The following is a 22,496-nucleotide window of genomic DNA, read 5'->3' on the forward strand; positions in this document are numbered from 1 at the left end:
CGGCCACTCCCTTTCCCCGGTTCTTTCCACGCGGCGCGCCAAGTCCAGCCCCAAGAGACTTCCAGCGCCCCGGCAGCACGCAAAAGCCCAGTTCCTTGAGCGACGCGCCTCCTCGCAAGGAAATGAGCGCCGCTCGCACGCACCTCCGCGTCGCCTTCTGCCAGATGCTGGTGCTTCCACGCCGCTGCGCCACAGCAAGGGTGGACCACGCCGGCGCAGTGCTGCCTCCAATCTAGTCAGCCCCCCAAAGCAGGTGGGGGGCCCTCCACAGCACAGCACCCCTGCTCGCGGCCCAGCCAAGCGCATTCGCAGTAAGACAGAGCCCACTCCCATGAGTCCCGATGTCTTGGAGTTGGAGAAACTGCCTCACCCTCGCACCCCGAGCCCCGAGCTTAAGAGTGACATTGCCACTGAACCGAGTCCAGCCGGTCCTTTTGCGGCACCCTCCACAGGCTCGGCGATGCCATCAGAACCGCTCGACCCAACGTTTGGGGCCTCAACCCCTCGTGCAAAGTTCAATGATTCTCAAGCCCATGACGTGGCCTGGGCCGACACATCATCAATGTCTCATCTCCAGGAGGTATCCATGGTGCAGCTGGAGACCACCGCGTTACTGGCCGATGCCTTGAATATGACAGTTGATCAGGCGCCGAGTACAACGAGCAAGCCGGACGCCAGCCCAGAAACAGAGACCTCAAAAATGGAGACGTCCCTTGATGTCACGACACTAACAGAGACGCCCATTCAAGTTGATCCAAAAGTTGCCGAGCTCAAGCCGGAGACCCACTTGGAGTCGGATGACCAGCATCAACCCGTGCCAGAAAGTCAGCCCGAGCTTGAGAATCAGCTTGAGCTTGAGAGTCAGCCTGAGCTTGAGAAGCAGCCTGCGCTTGAGAAGCAGCCTGAGCTTGAGAGTCAGCCCGAGCTTGAGGGTCAGCCCGAGCTTGAGGGTCAGCCCGAGCTTGAGAGTCAGCCTGAGGTCGCGAGTCAGCCTGAGGTCGATCAAGCGCCAATGTTTGCTGAGACCACATCCCAGGAGACCGCAGCAACAGAATCCGAGGCTGCAGAGGTTGAACCCACCACCCCACCAGCGGGCACTTCCGCATCGACCCTGCAAGAGGTGCCCGAGGAAGAACTGCCTTTTGTTGAGCCTACACCGAAAGGTCCAGGTCCAGCAGTGCAGACAGCGTTTGAACAGGATGCTGCACCTGTCGAGAACCGCAGCGCGGCTGAGCTGCTTGAAGACCACTCTGAGCCCTCTGGATCGCAACTTGAGAGCAAGTCCGTGTTGGAGATCATTTCGTCTCGCAAAGCGTCTGCTGCGCAATTACTGGTATCCGCTGACACAACCAAGACGGCTCAGATGGACGAGGGTGCCGACTTTTTCGACACTCGGGTGGAGGAAGGGCACCAGGAAGCAGACGATGATCAGGTGACGGGTGAGGAGGTGGCGGCCGAGCCAGTGGAAGAACCTGCAAGCCCTCGCCCTAGCCTGCAGGGCCCTGGACTCACTGGTGACGCGCGGAGTCGTGCGCAGCAGCTAGTGGCTCAGCGCATGGAGCGCGTTCATGCGCTCATGGAGCGCACGCAGAAGCTGCCAAACCGCGCTGATGATACGCCGCGCTATGAGGTTGAAACCATTGCGTCTGAAGATCAGCCGCAGGACCGCCACGCCAAGCTGGTGGTCTCGGCTCGTGCCCGCCGTGTCCGTCGTGAGCGCATTCGGGCCAACGAAGCCGCCGAAGCCAAGGCATCTACACCGACTGCTGACCCTGGCAGCTCTCCCGCGCTTGCCAGCTCGCCGGTTCGCCCTTCGACGGCCGACTCTTCCTTTGACACCGATGGGTTTGCTTCAGAACCCGTGACGCCGGTGATTCATCGCAGCGTCTCATCTCGGGCGCACACTCCCAGTCTCGCGCGACTATCCGAGTCTTCCAATGACCCCGCCGTAGCGGTCGACATTTTTTCTCCTGGTAAGCTCCCTCGTGCCCCCTTCACCCGACTGTTGCACTGTCTCGTGTTCTTGTGTGTTGCATGGCCAGTGAGACTGCTCATTGCTCTGGCAACCCTTAGATCAAGCCTTTTCACCAGACCGATCAGCCGTGCTTGTGGCACGCACGCAACGTCCCGTCACTGATGCTGCGGGGGAGATGGGTACGGATACGGCTGTCACGGCAGCTTTGGAGCGCCGCCGGCGCCGTGTCCGTCGTGACGTTGCCGGCAATGGCGCAACAGCCGATGCAGTCCCACCTGGAGGGGTCACTGGCCAACCCGTGGGGTCGGTCAGTGACGCTCAACCTGCTCCAGTCGCATCAGCGCCCGAATCGGATGCCACCTCTTCACGGGCCAGCAGCACAGGGGAACCAGCCCCCAAGCTCAGCGTTCGTGAGCGAGCCAAACTAAAGGTGGCCAAGTTTCGTGCCCAAATGGAGGAGAAGGCGCGCAAGCAACGGGAGGCCAAGTTGTCCATGGACGAAGGGGCCTCAGCCTGATCGTCCCTTGTCGCAGGCTTGCTTTTTCATTTTAAACCTTGAAATTGACATGAAACCTTGTGGTCCGTTTGAAATGGAATTCGTATTGAGGCACACCGCATCACACATGGGCTTCGATTCAGAAGAAGACTAGGCGCTGCGCGCCAGGGAAGAAGAACGAAGACAAGCGGCGAGGAGACACTTGGCGCGTAGAAATGTCAAAACCACGCAAAGTTGGGGAGACCAGGGCCTGACAAGAGGTACATGGATGCACAGAGGCGCATGGCGCCAGCGGGCAGCGGTCGTTCGGAGCAAGATGGAGAAAGACAAGGTGAGGACGAGGGAAGCTAGAGTTGCAAATTAAAAGCAGAGGCCACCGCGAAGGGCAAGGACGAGGTGAAAGACGGTGCCGCTCTCAATCTTGTACTCTTCCAGCGTCTTTTCGTCGTTTCTATCGCAGCGCGTGCGAAGACGAGTGAGGCAGGGGGTGGGAAAAGGGTCGGAAGAGCACTGATGGGGTGCGTGCGCAGACGTACAATTGTTTGCCGCTGTGGATGAGACGCTGCTGCTCCGGAGGGATGCCCTGCTTCTCTTCCACGCGTTCCTTGACACGACGGATCTAGGCGAGAGGAAGGGGCGGTGAGCAACAGCTCCGAGTGACACGACGTTCGGCACCACACACCGTGTCACTGGGTTCGACGTTGAGCTCAATCTATGTGGTAGCACCGGGTATGAGACAAGTTTATGAGTGCATTTGGGAGGAACCTTTGGTGGGCACGAGGTGGCAGGCGTGCTGAAATGGAGTGAAAAGGTCGTTTTTTGGGGGGGGGGCAACATGATGCGCCACACACCTCGCGGCCGGTCAGAGTCTAAAGCGAGCGCGAGAGGAAGCGTGAGACAAATGCAGCGCGCAAAAGTTCCGGGCCTGGTCATGGGAATGCGGCGTCAGGGCATGACCACAGGCTCTGCGCCTGGGTCATCAAAGCTCACCTTGACTTTGATCATCATCGTGACGGTGTTGGACAAGGCTATGTAGCAAGCAGGAACTTGGTTCGGACAGAACAGCGCCGCGATGAGCGGAGGGCCAGTGAGGCGTCAAAGCTCGCTCGACGTCATACAGCAACACAAGAAGAAAAAACAAGGAGCAGTGAACCCCTCGCACTGCAAACGCCAACCCTTTTCCCACCGCACTACCCAGGCCAGGGGTGGCGACCGCTGTGGCTCGTACACGACGCCACACGGCTCGATGCCCGCCGCTGCCCGCTTACCCAAAAAGGAAAGACGTGTCAACTGTGACTTTGAACTTTGAGAGCACAAAGAGAATGAGAGAGAGAGAGAGAGAGTGAGTGAGTGAGAGTGAGAGAGAGAGAGTCTGAGAGACTTGAGAGAGAGAGTTTGAGAGACTTGAGAGCGAGAGTTTGAGAGAGAGTTTGAGAGTTTGATAGAGAGAGTTTGAGAGTTTGGAGAGAGAGTTTGAGAGAGTTTGAGAGAGTTTGAGAGTTTGAGAGTTGAGCGTCTGAGAGTTTGAGAGTTTGAGAGTTTGAGAGAGTTTGAGAGAAAGTTTGAGAGAGTTTGAGAGAGTTTGAGAGAGTTTGAGAGAGAGAGAGAGAGAGAGAGAGAGAGTTTGAGAGTTTGAGAGTTTGAGAGAGAGAGAGAGAGAGAGAGAGAGAGAGAGAGAGAGAGAGTTTGAGAGTTTGATAGAGAGAGTTTGAGAGTTTGGAGAGAGAGTTTGAGAGAGTTTGAGAGAGTTTGAGAGTTTGAGAGAGAGAGGGAGAGAGAACAAGAAAAAAACAACTGCTGATTTTTTTGTCCCAACTGACTGCTCGACTTTGAAATGACTGGGTGGCTGCTGCTGAGACGACGCGCTTCTTCCCTGTCCACGCCTTGGCGAGAGGGCGCGATCATTTGAGCGCAATGACGGTTGTAGGCAACCAAGGTCCTAGGTGCTTGGAATATAGACAGTGGTTCAATTATCGAGGGTTGTTTTTACCAACGAAATGCGCAACACTCGTGGGTGAACGATCATGAGACGGGTCGATCGGCGTAAATGGCTTCAACATGACGGTGCAAAGCATCGACAGCAGGTTCAGTGCAGCCGTAGGCGCGTGTGCGCAGATTCACACACCAGCAATGCCGGCCAGGCAGTTTGTGCATCATGTAGTGTCGGGACCCCCACGTGTTGGCACCATGAAATAGTCGAAAGTATAGCCCGGGGTCGTTCTTCCAGGCCACGACCTTGAGCTTGCGTTCGCGCAAGCGGGCGAGGTAAACAGAGTCCTCCCGCTGGGCCAAGGCAGGGTACTGTGCCGAAGCTGCTGTCGCAGTCTTGTGGACAAGCAGCGTACCCTTGATGCCACGAGGCACTGCGAGCAGGCGCACGATTAATGAAGGTTCGCTGGTGGAACATTTTGCGTGCACACGACACACACGATAACAGACTAGAGCTGGGAAACCGAGAGGGAACGTACGGCCAAAAGTGTAGCTGCTGTTCATGTCAAGAAAATAGCGATATTGAGCGGTCATGAGAACGACGGCGGCCTTTTGCTTGATCATCTCCTGAAGCTGCGCCGCCACGCAATCAGGCGCATGCCAGTCTGCCAGGTTTGCAAGGAGCGCACAACGCAGACCACCAGGTGAGCCGGAGCGAGGATGATGGGAGCGGCAGGGACAAGCGCAGGCGCACCGTCATCGTCCCATTGTACCCAAAAGGCGTCGGTGGGAATGGCATTGATGCCTGTGTTGCGCAGTTCACCCAAGCTGTGTTTTCCCGGCGGCACGTGCAATTCCACGAGGCAAGGGTAGTTGCGGGCGGAGATGCGATAAAGTGGTGAATCGTTTACAACAACCAACACCTTGAGTTTGTGGGTCTGGTTGAAAAAGGACTGCACCGACTTGTGCGCCAGATACTCGTGTTGTGCATCCTTGCCGGTGATCATGGTGCCAAAGACCACGGCGGCGGCTGCAGAGGCAAGTGGGTCAGTTGAAGGCTGTCGCAGGCGAATCTGCACGCCAGTCGGGGTCTTGGAAACAGTGTAATCAATCAAGGGGCACGCCGATGAAGAATAGGTAGTGCCCGCAAGAGACGAGGGCGAGGCTGGCTCGTCCTCGTCATTGCGCGCACCATTCCCCTCGGCCTGGGCATCGTCTCCGGCTTGCGCGTCGTCTTGGTCATTATCATCATCATCGTCGCCATGGGCTTCTTGGTCGTCTTCGTCACGAGCAGGGGCTTGCGTTTCGCGTGCAGCGGGCCGTGTGCGAAGTGAGGCAAGTTCGTCTGAGATGCTAAGCGCGGCCTCTCGACGAGGCACAGCTGTGGGGTGGCTCGTTGAAAGTCGCGACTCGCGTTTGATGGGCACGCCATTCGTGGGATTTCGATTGTGAGCCATGGTCTGAGGTGCATCACCTCCATTGGACGTTGCAAGGATAGCCCGCGGCTCAGCGTCGCTTTGTTCGGCGTAGCCCATTGGGTCATAGGTCAGGAACATGACCCCCATCATGAGGACAAGCATCAGCAGCATGCTGATTATTGCCCGTTGGCCCATGTGGCCGGTGGCACTTTGAACGGTGAGGTGGGAAAGCACGAGCTAGGCTTCCGAGCTGAGGCTCTTCTCATTCAGCCACAAACGTAGCATGTGCGTCGACAACTGGAGTTGTACTTGACACGAGTGAGACCACCCAGCCCAGTGACAGCACAAAGGGGCCGAGCCGCTGGCCCGATGCTTGCGGATGATGTCCAACGCACGACGGCCACCGCAACAGTGGAGCCTCTCGGTGGTATTCTGAGTCAGGTCACACGAGAGCAAGCATGCAAGCAACCCAAATTGATCTGACAATACCAACAGCTGTTGACGCCAGCAGTTGTTCTGTACGAGCGCTCGAGCGGACAAGAAAGGAGGAGCAGTGAACAATATGAACACACACACACAGAGCATCCGCCCACAACAAAGCCAGTTCGTTATGGCAGCGGGCAGGCGGGGCTGTGAGAAAGGAGGAACTTAGCTTTGGCGGTGGCGGGTGGGGCGGTCGGCATTTGTGCGAGATTAGAGAAGCTGTCAGGCACCCCTGAGGCGGCAATGTGAATCTACCGTACGATCCTGATGAAGGGAAGCAAGACCCAAGCAGAGAGGAGGTTGCTGAGCTTGTCAGGCTTTTCGCTATGGGAATATGGCACGAATCAGTCAAAGACCGTGCCAACAGAGTGCAAGCGACCGAGACAGCGTGACGTCGAGACGGCGAGACAGAGATGGACGGCGAGACGGAGACAGGCGGCGGGACGGGGAGATGAGAGGGAGAGGGCACGCAGAGGAACCAAACGAGGGCATCGAGAAAGAGAGAGAGAGAGAGGAGTTAGAGAGTCGAGTCAGTGGATGAGACAATTCAGAGATGTGGCAACAAGCAAGAGAAACGCGGAGAGAGAACAGTAGAAACGCAGAGAGGGAAACACGATGAGCAAAAAGAAAACAGGAGCGGCCAAAAAACAAAAGGGTTTTTGGTTTTATTGGAGAGAGAGAGAGATTTAGAGATTTAGAGATTTAGAGAGAGAGAATTGAAGAGATTTGGAGATTTAGAGAGAGATTTAGAGAGAGAGAGAGAGAGATTTAGAGAGAGAGAGAGAGAGAGAGAGAGAGAGAGACGAATCGAGAGAGAGAGAGACAAAAAGAGAGAGCATTTTGTGCAGAGGTGCGTTTTCATCAACGCCCCTGCCTGCCTGCGTGCCAGTTCAAGACTGTTGCTGTGTGTGCTTGGCCTTTGGCCGTGTGAATATAGCCCTTGGGTTTGGGCGAGTACCGATAGCTGCCTCCTCCTGGTTGGCAGTGGGAGGGGCATGGTGTCGGGCAAGACCTGAGCTTGGTGGCTTGATTTGCATTTTTTTTCCGCCCCCTTTGGCTGGCTGGCTGGCTAGCTGGGTGGCTGGGTCGGCCGCGCGCGCCAAGACCGGGGTTCTACGTCATCTTTGACGATTGGGCGGTTGGACTTTGCGGCAAGAGAGCTTGCTAGGGTGTTTCTGTCCGTTGTGCGAGCCCCACTTGTGGCTGCTCGACCCCTGGTCGACGAGCCAAGATGGCGGCTTCCAATAACAACCAGGAGAGCAGCCTCGACAACATGACGCTGACTCGTCTCAAGAACCCGGGGGGTATCGTCGACCTGAAGGAAGTGGTGGGGGAGGGCGCCTACGGCAAAGTCCACCGTGGTGTCCTCAAAAATCTGAAGCAGATTGTTGCTGTCAAGATTATTCCCATTGTGCCCGAGGAGAAGGAGGAGATTGCGCTTGAGCTGCAGGTTTTGGCCAAGTTCTCCAGTCACCACAATATTGCTCGCTTCTACGGCGGCTACTTCCAGCCCGTTCCCCGAGAGGACAAGGATGGCATCCTACGTAAGCAGTTATGGCTTGTAATGCAGTACTGCGCCAACGGCACCGCCACTCGCTTAGTCAAGGCGCTCCGCAAACCCAAGCCCAGTCCCGACGGTTGGTAGACCACCTGATTCGGCCCTTGCTTCGCACGATGCTTGGACGCCGCTCCTCCCTCGCTCCCTCCTCTTGATTTCACATTACATGCTGCTTTTTTTTTATACCATGGCTGCCGCCGCAGATCCGGGCCGCGTTCGCAAGCCCACCTTTATGCCAGAGCACGTCATCGCCTACATCATGAAGGAGGCGCTCAACGGCCTGGCCTACCTCCACGACAACAAGATTATTCATCGCGATATCAAAGGAGGTGAGATTTAAAAGGGGATGAAAATTATCTTTTTTTCGCCTTGTCTACCTGCAGCAATGCCCCCTTCCTCCTTGCGTCTTCCGTCAAGATGCATTTGAGCATTTTGAGCATAGCAGCGAGCGTTGCGACGACCGACTTTTTTTGGGGTTGTTGTTGTTGTTGACACGCTCGCATCTACCGTCTCGTCTTGTTCCAAAATTCACCTCCAATAGGCAACATCCTCTTGACCAGGGGCTTCCGGGTCAAGTTGGTCGACTTTGGCGTCTGCGCTCAGCTACAGCACGAGTCCTCCAAACGAGACACCGTCATTGGCACCCCCTATTGGATGGCACCCGAAGTACGCTCGATTGTGAAGGATTTAGTCATCGCTTGCCGTTGCCTTTTGACTCTGGTCTTACGATTGGGCTTGACCGATTCACTAGGTCATCATGTGTGACCTCTCGCCGCCGGGCACGGTGCACTACGACGCCCGGGCCGATATCTGGTCACTCGCCATCACCGCCATCGAGCTGGCAGATGGTAGGTCCACCCCCTACCCTACTTTTGGCTCGCGTCCTTGTTGCAGGTACGCACGCCGTGCGATACTGGCCCCTCATACCTCACTGCCTGCAAACATAGGTGAGCCACCCCTGAGCAAAATGCCGGCCATGAAAGCGCTGCACAAAATCCCATCCAACAAGCCACCGACCCTCTCTTCCAACCACAAGTGGACCAAGTACTTTTACGAGTTTCTGGTTGTTGCTCTCAAAAAGAACCCGACGAAGCGACCCAATGCCGAGCAGCTCAAAAGTCATCCTTGGCTTGCCAAGGTGGAGGAGGAGAAGAGTCTTGAAACCCTGCGCCACCTGGCCGAAGAGTATTTGCCAAAGCCCAAGGAGTTTAAGCACCGTGAATGGTTTGCCGAGGATGATGTTCGGCAAAACGGCGAAGATGACGTAGAAGCCGACACCATGATCTTTGATCCGTGCGTCCCCGACTGCGCACTGTCCTCACGTCCCCCCTCCCCTTTCTTCACTTTGCGCGATTTCGGTTGCCCGCACCCGCGTGTCCTCACTTGATCATGCTTTTGCAATGGCGTGTCGTCTAGGAAATCTCGTGCTCCTATTTCTAGCAAAGAAGAGCAGTATGGTCTCGAGGTATGTGGATGCGTCATGCTTTCAAACACCGCCTACAAATACACCGACCCTCCATGCAGCTCACGCTGCATGGGGTGCTGTGCCGGGCTATAGATGCGTGCAACAGACAACTTGGCCAAAATGCGCAACTTTTCCGAAGCCGCCATCGTCACCACATTGCAGCAGCGCTATGCCAAAGACATCATCTACACGGATATCGGTGACATTCTGGTGGCCTGCAACCCTTTCAAGTCGATTGACATTTACAACCGCAACTTTCAGGAGGTCTTCTCGGCGTCAAACCAACAACGCAACCCCTTCCCGCACGTTTACAACATGGCTCAAGCCACCATGCGCAGCCTCGTCCACTCGGGCCAGAACCAGTGCTGCATCATTTCGGGCGAGTCTGGCGCGGGAAAAACAGAAACTGCCAAATACTTTGTGCGGCAGCTCTTGTATACGGCTGCCCACCATGCCTCGGGGGCCTTTGATGCCACGCAGTGGTCCTCGCTTGAGCAGCGCATCCTGGCGAGCAACCCCATTCTCGAAGCCTTTGGAAACGCCAAGACCATCATGAACAACAACTCGAGCCGCTTTGGCAAGTTTCTTCTCATCAAATTCGACACGCGCCACCGCCTGCAGGGCGTGTCCATCGCACAATATCTCTTGGAAAAGTCTCGCGTTGTACAGCAAGGCCCCTCAGAGCGCAACTTCCACGTATTCTACTACCTCGTCTCCGGCAACGACATCACAGCTGAACGCAACGCACTTCTGCTCAACACCTCGCTCGATTTTGTCTACCTTGGCGGCACCTCCACTGAAAACGTTGACGAGGCTCTCGTCAAGGAACACGCACGCCAAGGCGGTGACGATGATATGCATCAGGCTGAAGACATGGCGCGGAACAAGCGCCGCTGGGCCAAAAACAATGTGCTCAGCTCGGCCAAACCCGACTTCAACGCGGCGCGTCGAGCCAATCGCCGACGCGAAGATGCCATCCGCCGCCTCCGCGCCGCAGGCAATGCCGAAGAGCTGGCAGCGCTCGAAGACATGGGCCAGGACGAGGCCGTCAAGGGCTACGCCACCCTCATGAGTGAAATGCTGGCCCTCGGCTTCTCCGGTGCCGAGCTCGTGGAAGTGAAGCTCATCCTGGCACTGATCCTGCACCTTGGCAACGTTTCCTTCGGCGTTGTGGACGGTGCAGAATCGGCCGAAGTCTTTGGGCTCGCCGCGCTCAAGCATTGCTCCTCCCTCCTAGGCGTTGAGCTGGACGTGCTCTCCCGTGCCCTCACCAAACGCGTCACTGTTTTACGCGGCGAGGAAATGGTCAAGCCGCTCAAGCCTTTCCAGGCGGAGGACAACCGCGACGCCGCCGCCAAGGCCATTTATGGTCGTTTGTTTGCCTGGATCGTCACCCGCATCAACAACACGCTGCTTCCAGACCTCGAGGAAGAAATGCGAGAGGTGGGCGTCCTGGACATTTTCGGCTTTGAAAATTTTCGGCTCAACAGCTTTGAGCAATTGTGCATCAAGTAAGTCTTTCGAGTTGGGGCCCCTGGTCTCGGCGCCGCCCTGCTTCATCCCCTTGGTGCCTCTTGCGGCCCCTGCCTTCTCGGTTTTGATTTGGTGGCAGCCCCGGCTCACCCCTTGCTTTCCCCCACCCTCTTCGCTGTTTTGCAGCGTCGCCAACGAACAGCTGCAGTACTACTTTAATCAGAACGTTTTTGCTTGGGAGCTCGAAGAGCTCAAGAGCGAAGGTGTCAACGTTGCCAACATCACCTTTGAGAACAACAAGCCCCTGCTGGACATGTTTCTTCAGCGTCCGCACGGTCTCTTTGCGATATTGGATGAAGAGTCCTACTTCCCGCAAGCCACTGATGAATCCCTGGCCAACAAGCTCCATACCAACTTTGCCAACGCCAACAAGTACTACGGCGCGCCAAAGTCCAGTCACACCCTGGAGTTTAGCATCAACCACTTTGCCAGCCAGGTGCACTACAACCTGCCAGGCTTTTTAGAAAAGAATCGTGACCGCCTGTCTGAGGGAGTCGAACGTATGCTCCTGGAATGCGGCATTCCGCTGGTCCGCATGTTCTTTCGCCACGAAGTCGGCGCCACGGGCATCATGGGCTCCAACTGGCAAGCTGATATCGACCGCAGCAACGCGACCACGGTCCTCCGCTCGCTAACCCCGGACAAGTTTCGCAACCAACTGCGACGCAAAGCCAGCATGGAGTCGAACATGGCCGGCGCTGCTGAACCCAGCCTTCGATCGCGCGGAGGGGACGAAAGCCTCATTAGTGCCTCCATGCGGCGCACGGCCACGCACAAGTCGCGTCGCCGCCGCAGTCGCGCGGCTTTGACTCCGCAGGCCGCTCCCCAACACGGCAAGGCCAAGAAAGCACCGACCGTCAGCACGCACTTTCGTCAGTCTCTGACTGACCTCATGTCCAAGATGATGCAGGCTCAACCCCACTTTGTGCGCTGTATCAAGCCCAATCCGCGCCAGATTGGCGACCGCTTTGAGGAAGAATTTGTCCTGCGCCAGCTCCAGTACACGGGTGTCATGCAGACGGTGGAGATTCGCAAGGAAGGCTTTCCTGTCCGCCTTGACTTTGACGAGTTTGTGCGGCGGTACCAGGTGCTCGGCTACCGTCCGGGCGCGCTTTTGGAAGAGAGCAAGGCCCAGCTGGCCTGTGTCAAGATTTTGACGCAGGCAGGCATTGAACAGAACAGCCAGGGCGCTAGTCGCTCCTCCGTCTGGGAACTGGGCAAGACCAAAATCTTTCTCAAGTACTTTGTGACCGATCGCCTGGCTGCACAATTGGAAAAGCATGGTGAAGCGGCCGTGAGCCTTCAGCGAGCTGCCAAGGGCTTTTGGGCGCGCCGAAACCTGAAGCGCCTGCGCCTTGAGCGAGATGAGCGAATTCGGCGACAACGCGAGGAGGCTGAGCGGCGTCGACGAGAGGAAGCCGCGCGAGCCCAGCGCGAGGAAGCCGAGCGCAAACGCTTGTTGCACGAAGAAGAGCGCCGGAAGCAGCTTCTCGAGGAGCGGCGGCAGGAAGAGCAGGTTCGCCGTGCTCAGGAAGCAGCAGCTCGCCATTCACGAGAGGAAGAGGAGCGCCGCGCTCGTATCGAGGCTGATCGCCTCCGGCGCGCCAAGCTGGCCAGTGCCAAGAGCAAGTCGGGTGCTGGCAGTTCGCGCCGATCGTCTTGGAGCCAGCCCAACATGGTGGTGGAACCATTCTCTGCCGAAGAATACAACGCTATTGACATGGCGCTCGTGTCCAAGAAGCGCATTCCGCCCGGCACCTCCAATCTGAATCGTTACAACAACATCTTGCCCAATCCTCGTACGCGCGTGCGCCTGAGCAAGCTCAACGACGATGACATTACCACCTACATCAATGCCAACTATGTGCACGGCTACGACGGTGCCCATGGCACGTACATTGCAACCCAGGGACCCACGCCCACCACGACGCCCGACTTTTGGCGCATGGTCTGGGAAACAAACGCCAACTCCATTGTGATGGTGACTGGTCTGCAAGAAAAGGGACGTGAAAAGTGTGCCCGCTATTGGCCCACGGTCCTCTTTAACGAACGCGAGGGCCTTGGGGATATGCAAGCCGGCTTTGTCAACGTAGCCGTCTTGGCAGGCGTTCGTTCAAACGGTTACATCGCAACCAAGCTGCGCATCAAGCACGACAAGAGCGACACGGAGCGAATTGTCATGCACTACTGGTTCAACTCCTGGCCCGACCACGGCGTGCCCTCGGAAACTGGCAATGTCGTCAAAATGCTGCAGGCCGTGCGCGAGTGGAGCGATGATCCAGAGCGGCCATGGATCGTTCATTGCTCTGCGGGTGTCGGTCGAACTGGTACCTTCATCACGATCGATATTGGCATGCGCTTGCTGCAGGAGCGCGGCCGCTGCAACGTCAACGAGATTATTCGTCGCCTTCGCAAGGACCGTTGTGCTATGGTGCAACATCCAGAGCAGGCAGAATTCGCCTACAAGGTTTTGAGCGAGTATGCCGCGGACCACGGAGGCAAGCCTGAGCAGCTTCTGGAAGAAGATGACCGCGAAGACGTGGTACTTGTCAAGAGCCTCTTGCGCGCTGAGCGCGCCGTGCCCCCCGGCTTTGGTATCCACCCCAGTCAAATTGATGCCGACGAGGGCGGCCTGGTGCGTGTTGCGTGTTTTGCGCTGGGCAGCACGGGGTTGTTTCGCTTCTCTCGCTTGGTTGGTGTGTGTTTGCTGTGCTCAACCACTCTGGCTGTGCTTGCTCGATTGTGTGCAGGATTCGGTACCGGCATGGCGTCTCATGGAGATCCAACGTAAGGAGGAGATGGAACGTGAGGAAGAGATGGAGCTGGAAATGGCCGACGAAGTTGGTCGGCGCCGAGCGGGCCGGCAGCGCAAAAAGCGACAGGCCCGCGAGGGAGCGCGCCAGGCGGCCGAGGAGCTGTAAGTGCGCCCGTGCCTGGAAGCCGGTGGTTTGGAAAGAGGAAGGGGGGAGAAGCGGAGAAGCAGAGGGGCTCATTTTGATCGTGCATCCGCTCTTTCAAGCTCGCCAATGTCCGGCGCACCCATTCACACCTCTGGCCCTAATTTTGTCCGACTTTTTCGTTACACAGGCTCACAATGCTTCAGCACGGTCGCCACGAAGAGCTTCGCCGCCGCCTGGGCGTGGCGATGGCGGGCCACGTCGCTCGCACGCTGACTCGCAAGGATCACCTGCGCAAGGAGCTCGGACTCGAGTTCAGCGATCACGAAGACCTTGACGAGATTGAAGCATATTCATCGGATGAAGCATCCACTGCTGAACCGACTTTGCGACCTGCTGCTAACGAAGGACCGGCTCTGTCAGCCGATGACTACTTGCTTCAGCTCGAGTCAGCCGCACTGGTGGCGGCTGAGGGCGGCCTGGGCTCCCATGATTATGATGAAAAGCTCAAGCGGCAGAGCGTTGGCAAGCATTCCATGTTTGCATCGGGTATGCAGTCCACTTTTGCCGAATTTGATGCAGAGGGCATGGACGGCCGGGGCTCCAGTGCGCCGAGCGAGGGCAGCCGCAAGGCGCCCTTGATGAGTCTTCCGCGCAACGACCAGACCGAGTATCGCACCAAGCCTCCGCTGACATGGAAGCCGCGCCATGTGGCTGACTGGCTCAACAGTTTGGGTCCCAACTATCGACCGGCCGCCGATGCTGCTCTGGAGCAGGGCGTCACGGGTGCTGCCTTGATCGATGACAGCAAACTCGAGTTTGTACGCAAGTCAGGCGGCAACCGACTCAAGAAGGACGTCCGCGCGCAGGTCAAGAATCTTCGTGCCGCCACCCACAAGGGTCTACAAGCCAGTACGTTGGCGCTTCATGGGCGCAGTGGCGTGTGTTGTTGGTCTTGTGGTGTTGATTTGTACCTGGCTTTGGTTTCTGTTTTGTCTTTATTAATTGTGTTTATCGTGGTTACATGCATGCCGTTTGTGAAGCACAATCTCCTCATGCCAACCTTGACTCATCTGGGGTGTGTACCTTGCAGTGGTGGCAACGACCGACGACAGCAGCAATGACACGGGCACACGTCAGCGCGGGCGCGACGAGTACGTGGCATTGGCTAATTATGCTGGCGACAAGCGTGACAAACTGGCGTTCAGCCAGGGCGATCGCATGACGTTCCTGCAAGAGGTTTCGAGTGACTGGTTTGAGGTGCGCTTGCGGTCTGGCCAGGTTGGCTTGGTGCCATCCACCTACGTGCGCCCTCTGTCTATGATGAATGGCAAGATGCAGCCCATCCTGTCTCCGGTTTCGGCGCTGTCCCCTGCATCGCCATTGCCGGTCGCAGCGAGAGATGCGAGGGTCGCGACAAATGCCGGCGATCCAACCAATGGCCTTTCTTCTGCCTTGCCGCCAAAAAAGATCGAGATGGTAGCCATCTCCGACTTTGAAGGCGTGGGGAACCAAATCAAACTGGCCGTCGGGGATGAGGTTCAGGTCGACAGTGAACGTGGCCGTGACTGGTTGATGGTGGCCAAGTTTACCGGTGCCACTGGCCTGGCACCCAAGAACTTTTTGCAGGACGTCTCTGAATCCGATCAACTTGTGTTCAACGATGCCTTCCGCAGCGCTGAACTGAAGCTGGAGGTGCACTCTGGGCAAGTCTGTCGCCGTGTGCAACGCCTCAGCGAATCTCGCGTGCTTGTTGAAATTGATGGACGAGTGGTGGAGGTACCTTTTGGGTTGGTGGATGCCTATGATGCCGCGATTGGTACCAATTATACGCTTGAAGCCATTGCGCGCTTCAACGGTGGCCAGAACAAGCTAAGTTTGAGCGTCGGCGAGACGGTCATCCTTCTTCGTCGACTTACGCGCGACTGGTACGAAGTGAAGAAGGCGGCCAGCGGCATTAAGGGCTTTGTGCCCGCGACCTTTGTCCGTGACAAGGCCGCCTCCAAAGAGCAACTCAAGGCGCGCGCTGCATACAATCCTGAAGACAGCCAAAAGGGCTATCTTCCCCTCAAGCCCAACGAGGTGGTCGAGCTTATCCACCACATCAATGGCGACTGGTCCGAGGTCATCAACAACCAGCGCAAACGCGGCATCGTGCCGCGAAATTTCCTGGAGCCTCTGGAGGCAGCCAGTGACAAGCGAGCCTCGGTGCAAGCTCTTCTGGGAACGCCCACTGTCTCCTCGGCAGACGTGGCACCCCTCGTTATGGTCACCACCAGCACGTATAGCGACCCCTCTGGACGCACCCTGTCCCTGATGGAGGACGAGGCCGTAACGCTGGTCGAGCAAAAGGAGGATTGGGGTGTGGTTCGGCGCGCCAACGGCGAGCAAGGTCTGGCTCCTCTGGTATACCTCAAGCACCGCGCCGTCTTCTATCGTGCCATTGCCAATTACAATACCGAGGACAAGCAGCAGCTGTCCTTCCGTGCCGGCGATGAGTTTTTGCTGCTTGAATTCAAGTCGAACGACTGGCTGCAGGTTCGCGCCACCTCTACCCGCGAAGGCCTGGTTCCGGCATCATATGTTGAGCCAATTTTGGAGGAGCGAGCTTTGACTGACTATATTCCACGTCACCTTCGTGGCGCCAACGTGGCTTCTCGGACGCGTCTTCTGACGGAAACTGCCACCGCGGCGACTGCCGTCGAACCTCGCACACCACCGCCCCTTCGTCGCCCCTCCCTTAGCCATGGCATCAGCGTGGGCCACGTCAAGGCGGGCTTGCAGCGTCACACGCTGGCCGTCAATCAATGGACAACAGAACACGTTTTGGGTTGGCTGGACGAGCAGGAGGACGTCTTGAAGGCTTATCGCGCCGCCTTTGAAGCCAACGATGTGGACGGGCCGACGCTCTTGTCTATGACGGAAACAGATATGACGGCCATGGGCATCACGTCCTTGGGGGCCCGGCGCAAGCTCCAAGCGGCTTTACACAAGCTGAGCATTAGCACGGGGGCACCGGCCGCAGTTGCCACACCAGCCGAGCCGTCGGCCAAGCTGTCTTTGAGTCGGCCGTCGCGTGTCAATGCAGCTCTTTCTCGCTCAATTCGCACTGGTCTGTCCAAGCCGCCTCCCCTGACGCAACCCCCGCGAACTCCCGTGCCCACGCGAGGCTTGAGCCACACCTACCAGGATCTGCTCGCTGAAGATCCTTCCGAAGAGGCCATCTATCGCGAGCGGGCCCACACGGCATCCGCCGATGTAGCTCCCGAGCCCAAGCGCCGTGGGCGACGTGCTGAACGCGAGCGTGAACGTGAGCGGCGAAATCGTGAAAAGGCTGGGCGGGACCGCGCGCAGACTGCAGATCCGCAAAACTATGGTCGATCCCGGGCTGACAACGATCGCGCCCTCCGAATGGCCCTTCGCTCCCAACGCCGCGCCAAGCGCGAGCAGGAAACTGACTTTTGATCGCCTTGAATGAATGACTCGTGTCTGTTCCTACATTAATTTTGCTTTTTAATCACCCCTGGCCTCTTTTGCTCGCTAATACACTGCTCAATGGCTTTCGTAGTGCTGATCGAATGTGGTTTGGTACTTGTGCCGTTGCTTTTTGTTTGCTTTTGCGTTGCCACAAGCCTGCGCCTCGCAAGGCATGCTCGCTTTGGCAATATTATTATTCACTTGGTCTGTCAAATCTGTGCTTGTTCATACTGAATGATGGCGCCTTCTCTTTTACAACCTTAATTCGAATGGTTTTATTACGTATGAGATTGGAATCCCACGTTCAGAACCATAGCCGGGTGACAAGAAATCAAGTTGGCTCGCTCGCCGTTGAAAACGGTCACTCGCTTTTGGTTGGGGAGATATTTCTGGTCGGCAACGTTAAAGCGGGTCGCCAACAGGCTTTGAATGTTGACAAGCTGCGACGGCTGGCAAAGAGGCACTAAGCCCCAATTTTGCGGGCGCTTTGAAAGCACATCGCAATTTGCTTGTATGACGATTTTAGAACAAATTGGAACGTGTGTTGTGTTCTTGCATTTCCTTCATCGTCAACTCTTCTGCTTGCCTCTTCTGCTTGCCTCTCTTTGGCATCGGTAACGACATCGGCGTCGGGGGGTTGCTTGGCGTGTCTTGCTTTGTGTGTGATGCTTGATCGTTTGTGCTTGGTACGGGACTTTCCTCTTGTGGCGCTACCAGAACGTCTGGTTGAGCGCATCGCTGCCACGTTTTTCTTACCCGTCGTGTGAGTGCCACTGATCTCGCCTCGCAGTCGTCAGCGTGCGCTTGGGCAACCGCGTACACCTGTCCTCGCAACTGTCACCGAGAACTGTTGGCCAAAGGTGGGTCGCTTGGCGCATCAGGTGGAAGAGCAGGGCCCGCTCCGCTGACTGGCTGTCGTTTTGGAACCCAGTCCGAATTTTGGGTTGTCCGACGAATCGTCCTTGGCGGCTCATGAGGGTTGATGGCGGATAGCGAAGCAAGAAATCGGTTTGAAGCGGATGGTGATAGAGAGTTACCGTTATCATGGGTGATGATGGAAAGCAGCTGCACGATGCGTGTTGGTCATCAGATCCACAAGAGGCGCTGCAGCTGGTGACCAGTTGGGACCAACAACGTATACGAGATGCTGCCCAGTACCAACATGGTGGGGTACGTCTGCTGTTTGGTATGATATTGTGTGATATTGGTTTGAATATGTCACTGGATGGGGTGACGTTGTGGTATAACATGGACGTATGCTGCATATGCTGCATCTATGCATCATCCCACAGTTTCACAATACTCCACTGCAAAATGCCTGCTATAAGGGTCATGACAAGGTGGTGGAGATGCTGTTGAAGCACGGTGTTGATGCTGAAGTCAAGAACATCGTCAGTACAGTACCTCTCTCTCCCTCCCCTGACCCCCCTTATGATGGTTACACCTGTACCACGTGTCGATGCTGTACCTGTACCTCATGCTGATGCATCATCCCACAGCATGGCTGGACACCACTGCACCATGCCTGCTGTAACGGTCATGTCAATGTGGTGGAGATGCTGCTGAAGCACGGTGTTGATGCTAAAGCCAAGGACAGCGTCAGTACACTACCACTCCCTCTTCCCCCCTCCCCTCTGACTGCTGCTCCTGCTCCCGCTGCTCGTCGCCTTTGCCCCCGTCGCTCTCTCTTCTACTCCCTGCCCACCGTGCGCATGCGTTCTGCCCCTTGCTCCTTTTCTTCCTTCCCGCCATCCCTTTTCTTCCCTGTTTTGCGTCCGCGCTTTGTCGGTGCTCCCTGCGCCCCGCTCTGTTCCGCTGTATCTACAGCCTGCTACTCTTTTCCGATGTTGTGACTTCATCCTGGACGCTACCCCATCTCTTGCCATCGCGCTCTTGCCTCCCTCGCACATCGAGCGGCTTTCAGTAGCCTTTTCTTTGGTTTCACCCCGACCCCTCGACGCTCAACCCCACCCACTCACCCAAACAAAAAAAAAAAAGAACTGGGCCTCATGTTTACGAACAATGATTAAACATAGCACGGCCAAGCGCCGCTTCATGTCACGTGCGCTGTCTTGTCTGCCAGCTGGAAAGGTATCGACCAACTCTTGCGACACGGTGCCGACCCGGATGCGAGAGATCGTGTAAGCTTTTCACCGCGATGCCGTACTTGTCCGCTTTTCTGCTGCACCCACGATTGCCACCTGATGACTTGCTGTGGCAGATGGGTGCACGACCCTTGGAACTGCTTCTAAGTAGGGATCACATCGAGCCGGAGGTGGGCGTTTTTTAATTTTGTTTCTGCTTGCAGAGGCAAGCTTGCTTACCGATGGATCGGCTTCACTTTGTAGCAAATTAAACAACTATTGGGCGCAACCCGTAACCCTTGCTCCTACCGAACTTCGAATTCCGAAGGTGCGAACTTGATTCACATGTCATGGTCCGCATTGTCTTGTCCTCATTGGATTTCAACGTGGCACCAGTCCGAGACTTGATTCATGCGGAGCAGGTCAAACGCTGGCGGTGCGCTGCTGCTGTTCTCTGTAGCGTCGGCTGGCGCTTGGATCCTCAATTGTTCAATATCCAAGACCTACAAACGCTTGGTGACCGCGTGGACGCCCTAACGTCCGCCTCTATAGCTACACCTTGATACTTTTTTACAAATTAAAATTTGTGGCGCTTTAGGGTGGCTTGTCGATTGCTATGCAAAAAAAAAATAAAGTCAATGGCTGGGGGCTTTGCCAAACGTCTGAAGCAGAGCAGTCCAACAAGCACAGAAAAAGAGCGAGAAACCGCTTCGTCTTTACATCGAATATCAGCAATAGTGTCTCGATAGTGATGGATGCGGCGCTGCGCGAGCTGGTGATGAGGGCGTTGAGCGGTGGTCTTGTTTTGCGAGGGATCGTATCCAGTTGAGCTTGGGTATTGTGGCAATTGAATGCAGTAGATGCGTCTCTGGTTGTCAAGGTCCTTGGTGTCTTTGCAAGTCAACTTGTGTGGTATCTGTGCTGCACAAACTTGCGAAGGTACAAAGCGCTCTCATGCCTCCTTTACATCGTCACCAAGTTGAATTTAGACGTGACTGGCCACAAGCGTGGGTGAGACTGCGTCGTCAGCAGCGGAATAGCCGCAATCCAGACTGCAGAGCGCCGTCCAGGCCAAGTCTATGTAGCCATCCAGGCCGTGGCCAAGCGGTTTCTTGGAACCAACATCACTGTCAGCGCATGGCGGCACATGAGCATGGCTTGGCTGCATACACTGGTGCTGCATCATACGCCCGAGCCTTCACTGGGGCGTTGAATGTGGCTCACTCTCAAAGCCAGCATGCAGGTCGGACGGCACGCAACGTCTATGGCCGCACGCAGCTCGATCACAAGTTTGTGTCCAGTGAAGCACAGTATGGCCACCAGTTTGTGTCTGAAGAATGGCACAAGCTCATGAAGCTGGTAGATGTAGAGGATCAGATCCAAGCCGAGGCCGTGGATGAGCGTACCTGCGTGCAACAAGTGGTTTGTAAGCAGGTGGTTGTCCAGTCGTCTCGAGTCAGGAACGCCAGCACACAGGTGCAAGCGACCGTGGGCACGCAAACAGGTCCCGAGGTTGAAGTCTGCCTTGATGCTGAGGACGACATTGACGAAATTATTGCCGCGTTGGATCTAGACGAAGCCGAGGCAGCCGGATCGTCCATGCCAGTTGCCGTGCCGCGAGCCGTGGAAGAGGCTGCGTCGACGGCCTTGCAGCAAGAGCCAAGCCAGCACAATGACCAAACGCAACAAGAAGAGTATGAGGATCAGATTTGGCTGGCTCAATGTGTGTGGCAAGCATGGAAGACAACATTTCGCGACTGGGATCAGTATCGATTGGCACAGGCTGTGACTCGGCACGAAGCCCAGGACGGCTGGCTGTTGGCCGTGGCCCCGACTGGCATGGGCAAGACGCTGTGTACACTCGCTCACCTCCAGCCACGCAGGGTCGTGGTGTGGGTAGTGCCGCTTCGTGAGCTTGCCAGAGACTTGTGCCGCCGCTTCGAGCAGGCTGACATTGTATCGCAGTGGGCTAAGAATGATGGCCGTGACATGCAAGTCAACGTTCAAGTGATTGTCATGACGGTTGACTTTTTGGTTGGCCATGGGATGAGGTGGGTGCAAACACTCGTGCAGCAGAAGCGTCTGGCCATGCTGGTGATGGACGAGGTTCACACAATGCTCGAGGACACCAGCTATCGAGACGGTCTTGTTCGCTGCCCAGGCCGGCTGGATCATCTTCGCCAAGACCCATCTGTCAAGTGTGTGGGCCTCACTGGCACGCTTTGCCCCAAAGATGAGCGGGCTCTGCTCCAACAGCTGGATTGCACAGAGGACGCTTCGTACCAGACCTTTCGTATGCCAACCATGCGAACCGATCTTTGGCTAGCGGTGCAACAAGGAACAACAAAGGCATTTGAGATGTTTGTGGAACGCCACTACGACCTGTTGGAGCAAGAGGGCCGCGTGGATCGCATGCTGACTTTTTGTGACACGAAGAAGCAGGTTGAGGCATTGTCGACTCTGTTGGCGCGCACGATGGGTCACGAGCAGTCGCTGGCCGTGGATGCTGACATGTCAGCCGAAGACACACGAGCCGCTCTTGAGCAGTGGAGGAGCGGCACGCAGAGTCTGGTCTTGGTGGCCATAAGCTGCTTGGGCGCGGGCTTGGACATGCCCAACGTTCGGAAGGTGATCTGGTTTGGCAGCGGCTACAACGGCTACACCTTGTCGCAGGCCTTTGGCCGGGCTGGCCGCGACCGACGGGGTGGCGAGGCCACGCTATGGATACCACCAGGCACAGCGATTTCGGAAGATCTGCAGCCATTTGCAAGCATGAAGCGCTGCCTGACCTTTGAGCTTGGTTGGCTGCTGGATGGTGAGGGCCACATTTGTGCGGCCACAGGAGCGCCGGCTTGCACCGTCTGCTCCATGATGCAACCGACCATCACAGCGCGCCATCCAAGCCGTGAAGCACATGGGGCGCCAGTATCACACGAGGGCCAGACGCGGGCCAAACGAGCGCAGTTGATGGTACCATCGGCGCCAATTCAGTCAGACGACTTTAACACGGCTCTGCTATGGATGAGCACCTACTGCTGGGCCTGCAGCTGCAGCAGAGACCGCTTGGTTGCTCACCACCAGCCTTCTAGCTGCCCGGCCATGAAAGGGCGCTGTTTTCGATGCCACTGCCGCGGTCATGGTAGTAGCAATTGCCAAGTGACCTTGGGGGCGGGTGTTTGCT

General features: G+C 56.6%; 8 protein-coding genes across 8 annotated transcripts in view; 5 read left to right on the forward strand and 3 right to left on the reverse strand.

Moving 5' to 3' along the window:
- Window positions 1-781: 781 nt before the first annotated feature.
- On the forward strand, window positions 782-997 carry MONBRDRAFT_3434 (uncharacterized protein; the record flags this gene model as incomplete). The annotated part of the gene is made up of 1 exon (XM_001744178.1): window positions 782-997. A coding segment is annotated over one exon (216 nt), but the record flags the coding sequence as incomplete, so codon positions are not given.
- Window positions 998-2,831: 1,834 nt separating this feature from the next.
- Window positions 2,832-3,183, reverse strand: MONBRDRAFT_15567 (uncharacterized protein; the record flags this gene model as incomplete). The annotated part of the gene is made up of 3 exons (XM_001744375.1): window positions 2,832-2,922; window positions 3,008-3,090; window positions 3,154-3,183. Coding segments are annotated over 3 exons (204 nt in total), but the record flags the coding sequence as incomplete, so codon positions are not given.
- Window positions 3,184-3,735: 552 nt separating this feature from the next.
- On the reverse strand, window positions 3,736-6,013 carry MONBRDRAFT_31787 (uncharacterized protein; the record flags this gene model as incomplete). The annotated part of the gene is made up of 5 exons (XM_001744376.1): window positions 3,736-4,265; window positions 4,292-4,410; window positions 4,597-4,834; window positions 4,940-5,065; window positions 5,155-6,013. The coding sequence occupies 5 exons, from the start codon at window positions 6,011-6,013 to the stop codon at window positions 3,736-3,738; spliced, it is 1,872 nt and encodes a 623-aa protein (XP_001744428.1).
- Window positions 6,014-6,995: 982 nt separating this feature from the next.
- MONBRDRAFT_24087 (uncharacterized protein) lies at window positions 6,996-7,298 on the reverse strand (the record flags this gene model as incomplete). The annotated part of the gene is made up of 1 exon (XM_001744377.1): window positions 6,996-7,298. One exon carries the CDS (start codon window positions 7,296-7,298, stop codon window positions 6,996-6,998), a length of 303 nt encoding a protein of 100 aa, XP_001744429.1.
- Window positions 7,299-7,574: 276 nt separating this feature from the next.
- On the forward strand, window positions 7,575-12,223 carry MONBRDRAFT_15767 (uncharacterized protein; the record flags this gene model as incomplete). Its single annotated transcript, XM_001744179.1, has 9 exons — window positions 7,575-7,929; window positions 8,099-8,188; window positions 8,401-8,525; window positions 8,611-8,707; window positions 8,807-9,123; window positions 9,418-10,128; window positions 10,336-10,835; window positions 10,984-11,538; window positions 11,653-12,223. Coding segments are annotated over 9 exons (3,321 nt in total), but the record flags the coding sequence as incomplete, so codon positions are not given.
- Window positions 12,224-12,607: 384 nt separating this feature from the next.
- On the forward strand, window positions 12,608-13,345 carry MONBRDRAFT_1850 (uncharacterized protein; the record flags this gene model as incomplete). Its single annotated transcript, XM_001744180.1, has 1 exon — window positions 12,608-13,345. A coding segment is annotated over one exon (738 nt), but the record flags the coding sequence as incomplete, so codon positions are not given.
- Window positions 13,346-18,275: 4,930 nt separating this feature from the next.
- On the forward strand, window positions 18,276-19,084 carry MONBRDRAFT_24090 (uncharacterized protein; the record flags this gene model as incomplete). Its single annotated transcript, XM_001744181.1, has 3 exons — window positions 18,276-18,401; window positions 18,524-18,622; window positions 18,731-19,084. The coding sequence occupies 3 exons, from the start codon at window positions 18,276-18,278 to the stop codon at window positions 19,082-19,084; spliced, it is 579 nt and encodes a 192-aa protein (XP_001744233.1).
- Window positions 19,085-20,452: 1,368 nt separating this feature from the next.
- MONBRDRAFT_6928 (uncharacterized protein) overlaps window positions 20,453-22,496 on the forward strand; it is a gene marked incomplete at both ends in the record, with an annotated part of 8,763 nt that continues 6,719 nt past the window's right edge. Inside the window, one exon of the mRNA XM_001744182.1 lies at window positions 20,453-22,454. Coding sequence (XP_001744234.1) covers window positions 20,453-22,454 — 2,002 coding nt within the window. The remainder of the gene's footprint in view (window positions 22,455-22,496) is intronic.

The sequence above is a fragment of the Monosiga brevicollis genome, genomic scaffold (assembly GCF_000002865.3).
Source record: "Monosiga brevicollis MX1 MONBRscaffold_5 genomic scaffold, whole genome shotgun sequence".
NCBI lineage: Eukaryota > Choanoflagellata > Craspedida > Salpingoecidae > Monosiga > Monosiga brevicollis.